General features: G+C 45.4%; 1 protein-coding gene across 3 annotated transcripts in view; it reads right to left on the bottom strand.

Moving 5' to 3' along the window:
• The window catches only part of EDIL3 (EGF like repeats and discoidin domains 3), a 257,146-nt gene extending 247,775 nt beyond the window's left edge, over window positions 1-9,371 (bottom strand). The window contains exon 1 of one of the 3 annotated variants that reach the window (XM_080372557.1): window positions 9,003-9,371. In XM_080372557.1, coding sequence (XP_080228683.1) covers window positions 9,003-9,069 — 67 coding nt within the window. In that variant the 5' untranslated portion in view covers window positions 9,070-9,371. The remainder of the gene's footprint in view (window positions 1-9,002) is intronic. The other 2 variants (XM_080372556.1, XM_080372555.1) reach the window with 2 other exon arrangements.
• Between the last annotated feature and the right edge of the window lie 3,583 nt (window positions 9,372-12,954).

Here is a 12,954-nt window from a genome sequence, read left to right as displayed (position 1 = left end):
CCCTAGCTTTGCCTGCTTTGCATGACCAAAAAGCAATCTTTATCCATAAGATAAATATTTTGCACAAAATAATTAGGGAAGAAAAACACAGTAATCTGTCCTCATCAAAGTAACCTGCCAGGGCAGTTTAGCTAATCAGCATCTGATTGACTCCAGGATGGTGAGGAAGCATGCAGGTACTCAGGACTTGGAGATGGCAGAGGAAATGCAGAATTTGCTCATCTGCAAATCTACAACCTCACCAAGGCAACGCAGACAGGAGCACAATGTATACTCACAGCTATGATGCCTGTACCTGGTTTCCACCGTGGGTGATGCATAGCTATACACAAGGCAGGGAGACACGCAGCGTTCTTTACCTTAGGGTAAGGTGCGGTGGGGGAGCCAGCGACCTTGCCTCCCTGTTCAAAACGGTTTAACTTCACCTGTTTGGCATCGAAAAACAGACTTGGGACACTGACACATTAAGAGCCAGAAAGCACCTGGACAGGTAGGTCCAGAAACATATTTATTGGCAAAAAATGCGTAAGCTGTCACTGAGAAAACTGTCTGTGACTTCCCCCTTAAAGGAACCAGGTGAGGACACAACTGGTGCCCAACAGCCCCATGCCACTCGCTCCTCCCTGACTCTTTCCATCCCCCGTCCTTGCACCAGCACTGGGGCTTGCCTCGTCCTGCCCTAAGTAACCCCAACAAGCTAAACTACCAGAAAACTAGCATGGCATAGAAATAAAGTTTTTTACTGCTCTGCATATGAAGACCATCACCAGTGCTGAAATTAAGGAAAAATCAGCGACAAACAGCAATTCAATGGGCTTGGCCATACTGTCAAATCTCGTATAGCAGAATTGCTCATCCCAGCTGATGTTTAGCAGTAAATTATGGAGATTTAGGAAGTTTCCTACAGACTAGAAACATGTTTCACCCCTCCAATGGCCGAGAGGCTTTGACCCACAGGTCAGAGCTGCACCTTTTACTACCTTCCATTTACTCACACTCAGGATATTAAATGCACATTAGCACATAATTATTCAATTACACTGAAAGGTAGTGAGGCGTACTCAAGTAATAACTACTTTTGCTGTGTGAAGCGATATAGATGTAGTCTTAATTATATTAAGCCAGTATATATAGTCAACCACACTTCACTCCAGCTGATTTTAGGGATATCACTCAGAATGTTGACTTTTTTTTTCCCCCCAACAGATTTCACAGAAGAAGATATACCTCTGAGACTACACTCCCAAGCATGTCTGACTTTGCTTCAATTACCTTTTTTTATTGCTCTCTGGTTCTCCGCTAAGACTTTATTAACAGGCTGAGCCATAAGACCCACATGTGGAGAAGAGTTTGAGGTTAAGTAAAACCACCACAGGAAGGAACCAAAGTGTAAACGTACGTGTAAGTGTGCAACAGAACAAAGATGCAGCATTTTATAGAGCAGTTGAACAAGGACATCAGGTTAAAGAGAAGCCTGGTGAAGAAAGTCAAGAGGTCACAACAGGATGGGCTTGATCACACCCAGGAAAATGAAAGCTGTTATTAAAGTAGTTGATCTTTATCCTGAAGGACTACCTGTAAGTGATACATCATTTTGTATGAGGTCAGAAGGTAAGCCATAAAAAAGACATCAAAGAAATTAGACAAAAGCGTAACTAAAGAAATACATACATAGGACATACCATAGAAGAGAACTACTAGGTCATTTTTGCTGCTTCCCATGAAAACAGCACATAATTTCTACATCTCCATTGTAGACTATTCACAGTTTTACTCTAATCTTCCCTTAAAATTATTCAAATTAATGGATGTTCTGTGGTTTTAAAGTAGTTCTGGAATAGTATCCAAAAGCAATCAGCTACCAGCTCTTAATTTTTAACCTAGAAAAGCCCTTGTAAGGCAATCCTGTGCAATTCCTCAGACAAGTAAGGAATCTGACACGTTACATAGCAAATAATATTTTCATCTTTATTTCAAAAGCCCAAGCTGCAAAGGGTGTGAGTAACAAAACAAAACACACACACACACACAAAAAAAAAGCCAGTTCCAGAGCCCACTGTCTGCAAACATACTTAACCAAACAAAACACAAAACAACCCCCCTCCCCCCAACTGGCAAACTATTAAAGTTGTATGGTCTATGGGACTGTACTAGAGAATAATCAGAGAGAAAGCCTGGATTAAAGGGGCTGGTTGTGTGCAGTATTATCCAGCAGTGATAGAGGCTGTCATACATGACAGGGAGATGGATTTTAAGATACAAATGTTAAAAATTAAATAAATCAAAATGTCTTTTATTTTCTGTTTTTCACACTCACAAATGGCGTATGTATTTCCTATATTGTCTGTTGTAGCTTCACTATTGTAGAAACCTAAGACATGAGCAATCAGAAATTACTGTTACTTATGCACTGCTGTCACAGCTCTCCATAATTATACAGGTTGACACAGCATCTTGACAATGATAGGAAAAAAGCAGCTTTTGTAGAAATTTTGTCAGCCTCCCTACATAGAAACATGGCAAATAAAATTACCGCAGCTAAAAATTGACAAAGCAATCATCTCTTTCAGGTTTGGGTGTTGGTTTTTTGTCTCTGTCAAAAAGTTACTATTGTGAGAATACTCAAAAACACAAAAAAAGCCCTCCATGTCTAAACTGTAGCTTTTTCCTGCAGTAGGGACACAATCTGGCTATGCACAAATGCCTTGTGTTGTTGAAAACGGAAAATAATTAAGGAAAAAATTAGTTGCATGATGAATGGGACAGGAAAAAGTACTGCATTGTATTAAAATAAAAAATGTGAAACTGAGGTTCAAATCCATAGTCTGAAACACTTAATAGTCAACTTGAACCTACGCTGTCCGTGTCCCAGGTAGGCAAGCTAAACACCGGAGCAGGTCAGGGATGACAGATGCTGATTAAACTTGTACATACAGAATTACAGTGCTCTGATAAAGTACTTTTGGTTGGCAAACATCTCAATGTTTTAATCAAGAGTCACCGCTTGATGCAGACACTGCATGCTGGACAGCTTACACCTCCAGATCCGCCCCTGCTCTTGCACCCACCACCCAGGGATGGATGAGAAGCGACAGGGAGCAACCACAACGCAGCTCCCACCTCCTCCGGTGGAGGCCCTGGCTCCACTCCCTCTTCCCTGCGGGCCTCCAAGGTCACATACGACCCATGGAACTGAAGCAGTTGTGCATCTTTCACTCCCACCTTTGGTTTCCTGCTGGAGTGTGCAAAGCTCCTGCCTGGGCTGCATGCAAGGAGAGCAGATCTTCTTGTGCCTGCAGTTCCATCTGCTGCTCCTCCCTGCTGTCATCTGCTTACTTGAGTTTACTGCTTTACACATTGTATTTAAAATCGTAACTCCTAAAACTGAAAACCTGATGTTCTGCTGACACAAGTGGCACAGCTAAAACACTCCAGGATTCTCCATTTGAATGGCACAGACTAACGAGTACTTCATTCTCTATTTTTGAACTTCACCAAACTCTTAGTCATAAAAAGCCTTTTCCTACAATTGGCCCCTTACTAAAAAGTTGGGGGGGATGGAGTGAGGCATACTGTCAGTCTCAAAAAGCAGTCTTAGAGATTCACTGCTTTTGTTGAATATAACAATTTTTTACTTGAAATATGAGCTCTGCATCCTGAATTCATAGGGCGATGAAGTCTTATCTAACATTACCCAAACTTTTAAGAAATACGACACTATGTGTGTGGCACATAAGTGAATTTAATTCCTCTGTACGCTATCTAAAATGACGATAAACTCACAATACAGTGTGTATGCATATAGCCACTATATAGTATGTAAAGTTAAGTTGTTTCCATGAGTTTCACTTCATAAAGCATTCACTCACACACCACATACTGTAATTATTAGCTAGATTAACTAGAGAATTTATTAGATAATCATGGTCTGTTTCATTTCTCAGCTTTTAAAACTTAAAATAGAAGAACACCCCCACTGTGATGAAAGGTAACACAGCTTGTGGATTAAAGAGAAAAAAACCCACACAAACAAATGAACAGAAAACCCCCACCAGTATATTCCCACAACACCAAGACTGAGATTTGAGGAAATCCCAAACCATGAAAAGATATGCACAAATTCTGTGCCTCCGAATTTCTGGGACACCAGCTGGTAGCTCAGCCCCTGCTTTCACTAATATCCAGCATCCAGGTCCACAACTGCAGTTACTGTTTTCAAACAGGTCCATGCTCTGTTCCTGCAATATGAATGCAACAAAAGCTGCTTTACTCCCTACACAACACGCCGTTAGAAAATTAGCCATCCCCTGTTTTCACTAGGCACAGTGAGTAGCTCTCCCTCTGACATAAGATCTAAGTTTCCTATAAAGAAGGAAACCTAGACCCGTTATCACTTATTCCTTGGGCTGATATAACACACTGAATTCAGGCTGATGTTTGGCTTTCCCTCTGCGTTCTCCCTTCACCCCCTTTAAAATGTCTGTAGGTCCTCCAATATAAGACTGCGTTATCCAGAAGTTTTAAGTTTGCAGATGCTAAGATTCCTACAACCCTTATATGGGTTTCAATCTTTTAGCTTATCTTCTATTTTCTAACGTATCATCCACACAAGAAAAATTAAACTCCTATTTTCACCGTGAACCTGTTTTGAAAGTTGAAATGAATGAATACTGTTTTGACGTTCAACCCATATTCTTTCAAACTCGAGGCAGCTGAGCTTCACGTATGTTACAAAGAAGCCCAACATCACTTTTAACTTGTAAAAGACAGGTGACTATCCCTTAAGATTTCAGAAATACTCCTGGCTCTGTGGCTTACATAAGCTTGAAATGTGTAAAAACCTGAAAAACGGAAAACAGCAACATGCTAACTCCTGTGTGACTCACAATAAAATTCAGTATAACATAGATTTATTTCCAGCTCTTGCAGTTTCTTAAACGCTGCTTCTTCAGATATCTTTACTTACGTTGAAGGGGTATCAGGCTGTGAGTTTGTCATGGCTGCTGTATGGACATGTGCTGTATAAACCACTAATTCAAGGCATAAAACCCTGCCTCTTAATAAAAAGCGATTGTCTTTTGAAATAACTTCCAACGTGGATCATTTCCTTGATTTGCAACTGGACAGTAATTGGAAAAATGTGGAGGAGGGAAGATAAGACAGTGGCCTTTTTCACTGTGCTACCATTGATACACAACCTTGTATGAAGTATACCCTTTGAAAAAAGACATAAAGGATAAAGACATAAAAGGGCAGAGAAAGAAGCTGGACACTTAAAAAATCCCTACCAATACCACCAGGACTATTAATTCCAGTTATAACAATGCATGGCTTGACATCAAATTCTGTCCTAGGATGACCAGACACGTACAGGATGCAATAGTGTATCTGCTATATGCTTTCTGGAGGCTATATGAGCAGTCATGGAAAATCAATTTGAATACAAATGTAATTTGTTAAAAGAACAGTGATAATCATTATGCAGGGTCACACTGTCAGCAGTTTGTAAAGAAGCTGATGCCATCCAAAGACGCAAAGGCATTTAGTAAAACAGAAGAATCTCGGTCTTTAAAAGTCTCTGTGATCTTTTCAGTCTTTCAGTACAGTTCCATGAGAACAAAGCTACAGTTTACCTCTCTTGTTTCTCAGCACTTTTACTTCTTGCAGCTCATTCCAGCTGCAGAAAGAGGCTTTATAGAAAACTTCCAAGCCTCAGAGAGAGTGGAGGTTCCCACTGTAATGGAGAAAAAGCAGTATCTTTGAAACAGTTCCTTAAAAGTTCCAAAACATTTCTCTCAGGATGATAGGACACAATCATAAAATAACCAGACTTGCCTGGCATTGGCAATGTCAATATCATTTTTACGCAAAACATACACAAAAATTCAGCGACAAGCTAAGTGAAAAAGCATGACAGAATTTAAGGATCAGCTTCACAACAAAGACGACTCAAGTGGTAAATCTTCAGAAGATCCCATTGCAAAAACATTTAACATAAAGAGATGGAATATACCTATTTTCTGTGCACTTATAGTACCATTACCATAGCCAATCTGCTTACCCCATTCCATGAAGTAAACCTGGGGACTAAAACAGCCACCAGTTTTAAATTATGGTTGCCTTGCATTTGATCCCAATCTTCACTGACTGTTCTGAAAGGTATTGACTTATTTGTTCCTAAAAAAATACAGTGGGACTCGGGAACCTGAGATGAGATGCACTGTATTTCTTCCACCTGAAATAATCTCTTATAGTCTCTGTAGTCACTCTTGTAGTTAATGTCAGTCCACTACACGGTAGAACATCAGATTGGCTCGCGTTCAGATTTGACCGGGGAACAGCAACAACAGCAAATGTAAAGCCTTACAGCTGTTTTGCAGTTATGTATAAAAGGGCATTCCTTATTAAAAATGCACCTGCATTTTTCTTGCAAACTAAGGGGTAGAAGTCACTGCACCCTTGAAGCCTAGTTTCATCACATACATGCACATAAACACATTTCTGAAGATCTGTCTCTGTTACAGTGCATGAGATTGCAAATTCATCAGGCTGGCCACAGAGAAGAAAATTCCAGTCTTCCATTGGCATGACTTTTTCATGATTGTCATCATCATGATGATCATCTTGCTCAATCTTTCTCCTCCTTCTCTCTCCCTTTTTTTTTTTTTTTAAAAAAAAAAAAGATAAAAAAAAATAAACCAACTTGCTGATACACTATGCATGTGTTCCAAACGCAAAAAAGCAAAAGAGAGTTTTCAGGTATCATGAATAAACAGGATTTTGACCTCCATCATTATTTTGCAAAGCTCCAATTAAAAAAAAGCAGCTGGCATTTTTCCTTAACAGCTGACATGAAACACAGGTCAGTAATGAACTGTATGACTTAACTTTGATCTGCAGCTGGCATTTACCCCAAAAGAAGACAGGGAAGAACTGGACACTGCGTAGATGACACTACCACAGGTTTGCATTATACACCACTATGCAAGTGAACCATCAGCAAGTGACATTCAAACAATGCACAAGAAGTTTTGTACTGTTCAAAAGGTACTCTCCAAAGAGTTTCAGTTACTTACAGTCATCATAACTTTGAGAGGATCTATTAAAAGTAAACATTATGACAGCAAGCAAAATTAAGCCAGTATATCAGATCTGTCAAGCAGCGTTTTATTCTGTTTCAGCATTAAAAAGAAAAAGACTGTGTAATTTCTTCTGTTTCATTTTGAAAGCCAAGGACAAACCTTTAACTGAACAATTACAGCTTAAGCAATCACAGAGCAAACAGATATTATTTTTTTCCCTTCCTGTTTCACTTCTACTGGAAAATCTACAAAATTCTCTCCGTTCCGAAGTTACCTAACCCCATGGAAAGACTGTAGACTTCAATGAAAAAACGTCTCAGATGTGAACTATGAGAAGTCCTACAGACGCCCAACGCAAAGTTATTCGGGACAAGTCCAGACTTCGTGGCAGAGCCAGTACCTTTTCCTTAAAAGATTTTGGGCATAAACGGCAGGTACAGGGACATATTGCATAAACTATCACATGCTCACTGCAACTGTGTGACTGCTACTGGATTTTGAGAAGCCACCGTGCTTAATAATTTAAGATCTAATAAAATATTCAATTTTACTGATACACTGGTTTCATTTTAAAATAAAAAATGTGAATAATGACAGGAACAGGTCTAAAAGTCAATGGAAATATTCCGTTACTCATTAGGATAACAGCTGCTCGACTAAGCTTCGGAAAGATACAACTAGGACGATAAAAAGGTCTCCAGCCCCGAGAGACTCCCCCCGCCGCGGGCACAGCGCCCGGCGGAGCCCGCACAGCGCCGGCTGCGGGGCACGGCAGGAGCCCGCAGAGGGCGAGCGGGCTCGGGGGGGGCTCGGGGCCGCCCCACGCGGGACGGGGCCGCCCACGGAGGGCTACGGTGCTGCGGGGCGAGTGGGCGGGGGCGGTGCGGAAGGGACCCCCCGAGGGGACCCGCGGCGGTCCCCCAGCCCCTTCCCTTCCCCGACGGCGCTGCGGCTGCCCTGGCGGGGAGCGCCCGGCACCGGACGGGACGGGCGGCAGGCGACCACCTCCCCGCCCCCGCCACCTCCCCCGCGGGCGGCCCGGCCACCCCCGACCCCTTCGCTTTCCCAGGAGCTGCTGCTGTGGAACCGGTCGCCCGTCCCTCCCCACCTCACGACGTTCATTCAGCTCGTTGCTAGATCAGCTCCGCCAACTTTTGTAATGCGAGGAGGGAAAACCCACCGCGACTGCACCAAGCAATTATATCAAATAATCACAAAGAGAACTCCAAAGAGCTGTAAAGTTGTTTTTCTGGGGTAGAGTTGGGGTCTGGGTTAGGGTTTTTTTTCGGGCGGGGGGGGTGGGGGTGGGGGTGCATGAGACACAGCGAAGGCGCCCTTGATGTTTTAGATGAAGATGCCCTAGTTAGAGGGATGCGGGAGAAGGGCTCGCCTGACAAGAGCTGTTCGCTGCCGCCGAGACGCGAAAGCCCCCGAACGTGTTTGCAAACTGTTCCGCGGCTTCCTGGGTCTCCTGCTCGGAGCTAACAGCCTTCAAATTAAAATGAAGGCCGGCGACTGGGGGTGGGGGGTGCGTGTGTGTGTGAGGAAGGGGAAAGAGATGTGGACAGCTCTGCGGATATTACTAAATCTTCCCAGCCGCTCATCTGGATTACATTTAAGCTCTCACGGCATTTTTTTCCCCTCTAATTAAGCGTAGTTTCAAAACAGAACATGTCTGTCGCTCATCGGCTTCTATTTAAAATGTAGAGATGAGTGGGGTTGGTTGGTTTGGTTTTTTTTTTTCATAAAATAATAATAATAAAAAAAAATTAAAAGCCGAGCGCAGACGGAGGCACCCGGCTGCAAGCCGCCCGCCGGTCGCACCTCCCCGCTCCCCCGCGCACTTCGGCTCCGACTTTGCGGGAGCTCCGGCGCCGCCCCGACCCCCGGCCCCGCCGGCCCCGGCCCCCGGCCCCTCACCTCGGGCGAGGCGCGGCGCCGCCAGGCTCCCGCAGAGCACCAGCCAGGCCAGCAGCGTGCGGCTCATGGTCCTCTCCTCCCGCGGCCGCGCCGCCTCTGCGAAGGAAGGAGCCGGCGGGCGGCGGCGGCGCCTCCGCCCGGTGAGGCGCGGCGATGCGAAGGTCCCTCCCGGCGCGGCGCGGCCCCCGGCCGAAGCGCAGCCCCCGCCGCCGCTCCCGCTGCCGCCGCCCTAGCAGCGCCGAGGAGGCTGCCCCGCCGCCCGCCGGCTCTGCGCGCCCGCCAGGTGCCGCCGCGCCTCCAGCATGGCCCGGCCGGCCGCCTCCGTCCCGCGGGCTGCCGCCGCCGCCGCCTCCTCCTGCGCGACCGCGGCCGCTCTGCGCGCCCCGAGCGGCTCCTTCGCGGGGGAGGCGCCGGCGCCGGGCGGTGCTGCCCGACACACCCTGGCACCTGCTCCGCCCCCCGCCCGCACCTCCCCCGCCGCTGCGGCGGGATTTGCGGGGCACGGCGAAGTGCGGCGGCACGGCCGGGAGCGAGGGCGGCGCTGGCTTCTGCCGGACGGAGCCACCCCTCGCAAAGCCCCGCTCGGCGCCCCGCCGCCCCCCGCGCCCCCACCCCCCGGCGCCTCCGGAGTCCCTCTTCCCCCACGGACGGGCATGTGGCGGCTCGGTCGCTGGCCCGGCGGACACCTTGCCTCTGGAGCCCGGGCAGGGTCGGCGAGGGAAGCCCACCCTCCGCAAACTTTGGTCTTGTAGGTGCCGCCTGAGCCCAGTGCTTTGCCGTGACCTAGAGTCCTCCCGAACGCCCGGGCAGGGAAGTCGGGCGAGGCGTACAGGTCCTTCTTCCACCTCCCTCCCCGGGCAGGGTGTCGTCCGGCCCGTTAGGGATAGGAAATCAAAGCACGAATGCGGGACGTGATGAAATTCCAGCAGCAGTCCAAGCTGGAGGACGGGAAGGTCCCATGTCAGACCACTGCTCACCATTTTTCTTTTCCTACCTGCGTGTGTACAGCTGAGAGAGTGAAATCTGTACTAATTGCCCAATAGGAGTCAAAAGGCGCTTCAGGTATTTTATATCTGTAATTTGCATCCCCTCTACATGCCCTCGTAGTAAAAGAGCCCATATTAATATTGTATTAAACGTTAATGCAATTGCTGAGTGAGAAGAATGCACTTAACAGCATTAGGCTGTTCAGAAGCACTTCTGTAGAAACAACCTGAATGTCCGGGCTGGTTGCATGACAAAAAGGAGACACCATGAAATTAAAGAGTGGAAACGACCCGTTAAGTCGTCTAATCTTTTGGCTACTTCGGCTAGCATCTCACAATAGTTTCCAGCATTTCATTTCACAAGCCCTTTGTCTACCATTAAGCGCCTGTAAGTGGCAGGGTGACAGCCCTCCCCTAAAGCTCTAGTCTTACATCTGAGCTTGCAATTAATAGCGTTTTTCTCTGACATTGGAACTGTTTCCGTTTCAACACATTGCGATGTCAGGAAAGAACTAAAAGGATCAGGCTTTTTTGCAATGGTCAAGCTATAAAATTTACCGGGAATAACACACCTTGATAAAGTGCATTTTACACCCAGAATCCCAGAGCATTTTGTGCTTGCGTGCAGAGCACAGATGGACTTCACCCAGCCTCTTCGGTGGCACCTAGCCATCAGTAGTGGGGCACTGCAAAATTGTCCAGCAGGTTAGGACAGATAAAGAAAAAAAATCTCCCCTACACTAATGAAGCCCACGCTAGCAGAGAAGATACGTTAGCATGGGCTTTAGTCCAGCATATCTCTCTGGACACGCTGTAGCTGGTAGCATTCACTGAAACTTTGACTGTGTTCACTATTTATTATGTGTGCTTCACATAATGCCTAATTCACCTGGCAGCACTCATGTCGGTACATTCATGCCTTCGTTTTGCTGCACAGATGTGCTTTGCGATTGCATCACTACTTCTACAGCAACTTGGTTTTTGCATCTCAGTCTCCATGCTAGAGATCTGCCTGAAAAACTACTGTCTGGAAAGAAAATATACCTATTTCTCCTCGAGGGTGGCTTTACTGTCAATACAGAGACAGTGAAAATCTAGGAAGCCTCAACAAAGTCTCTGATATTAATGCATCGTTTCTTCACAACGGTGCTAATTTTACTGCTTATCTGTGTTTTACAACCAAGAATCCAGCTGTCATAATTATAAGGCAAGCTGCACTTTAGCTGCTGTGGCAGCCCAGCATGCCTGCACCCCCAAGTGGCAGGCTTGCCTTTTTTTTACGGTTCTTGAGGGAATAATCCCGTAATGCAGCCCCTTATTTTCCCCAATTAGGATAAATCTAAAGGGCCTAACTACATTTGGTACTGGGAAGCTTTTTTCCACTGAGATCCTGTGACTAGCAGCTGATTAAAATCACACAGAAATAGCTTCTTCAAAGCCAGGCATTGTTTATTCAGCCAAAAGGGATGAAACAACAAAAGGCTTTTATGTTCGGTTCTTACCTAAAGTGCAATGACTTTTTGTTTTCAGATTTTATTCAACAAAATCCATCATCTCCCCACCTCAAAGTAATCAGACTGTTCCTGCGGTTTTACTGCTGCCCCTCTCTGTTGGGCTTCTCTTCACGTGCTGCTTCGCCCAGCTTGCTCCCTTGTGCTTCCAGAAGGGCCTCGGCTCCGGGATGCTGCAGAATCTCCCCTTCATCCAGTACCTTCCTTCTAGCCCTTCTAGCCCATTTTTCTTAGCACAGAGCAATGCAGTACCCTGCTCCAGCTCAGTGCCGCGAGAATGGCTCCAAGGTACAGACTGTTCCTTCCAGCTCAAAAGTGGTAATTATTTGCATCTAGGTTTTCTTGATATGGATTTTCTGATATGTATAAGCCAAACCTATTTACTGTGCTAGTCTGAGTTTCATGTAAGACTCCCTGCGCTGTTGTGCTACGGGACTGCAATTCTTCAGTGCTACATCATTGTCACCGGGGTGGTTGCGGTTGCAGCGTGTCACAGCACTCTCCACCTACGGTGACTGATCCTGGATGTGGCCTTCTAGGTGAAGAGCCTGACCAGGTGTCCGTTGTTGTCCTAAAGTCCAGAAATGGTGGATTTTTGCCATTTGTTGTGTACATCTTTCTTAAAGCAACTGCCTCGCTTTGCAGTGGGAAAAACTGCCTTCCGAGTCTGCTACCATTTGTAACTACTATAGGTATGTAAACATCATTTACATATGGATAGCCCCAGGACCCAAGAGAGTTTGAAGGTTCTCTTTCCTTTATTTGCTCACATATCTGCAAATCCTCAATGACTTCCCAACAGCAAAAGCCTTTGGCTGAAATATGGATGAGATGGGACTGGAATGGCACAAGCCATTGCAGCTCAAGCTGGCATTCTCACCTTTTATATAAATTTTAGTATTTATATAAAATAGATAAATATTACATTTTTATATTTGTATTTAGATACTTATCTTTAGTGCAAAATTCTTCCTTCTGTCATGTGAATTCATGATGTGCTTCATGTTCTGGAATTTAGTACCAAAGTGGGCTCAAGACCTGCCAGATGTGAGCCCTCACTCATCCTGTCTTCCTTTTTCTGCCATCCATTGCATGAACACAGGATAAAAAGACTGCTTTTCATTTTCCAAATTGTTTCCCCACATCAGGATAATTTCTGCTGCATTTTAATTATCTACACTCTAATATCCAAAGATTTATTTTATTTGTTCACTAATCACTCAAGGTTAAGAACTTTTTGCATCCAATTGTTTTTTTTAACTTCTTCCATCTGATTGATCAGCATCATTTGCAGGATTACCAGACAGGGGCTGTGGAAACTGTCTAAATCTGCAACACTCCATGCTTTGGCTCTGGATGCCTGGTGATCTTCTGGAATGGAAGGGGTAGAGCAGAGAGACAGATTAACTAATGCCTTTCAAAGGGAGCACACAACATTGTCAAGTGGGCAAAAGC

Source organism: Falco punctatus (genome assembly GCF_963210335.1).
Source record: "Falco punctatus genome assembly, chromosome: Z".
In the NCBI taxonomy this organism is placed as follows: domain Eukaryota; kingdom Metazoa; phylum Chordata; class Aves; order Falconiformes; family Falconidae; genus Falco; species Falco punctatus.
This window is presented reverse-complemented; position numbering and strand designations above follow the sequence as displayed.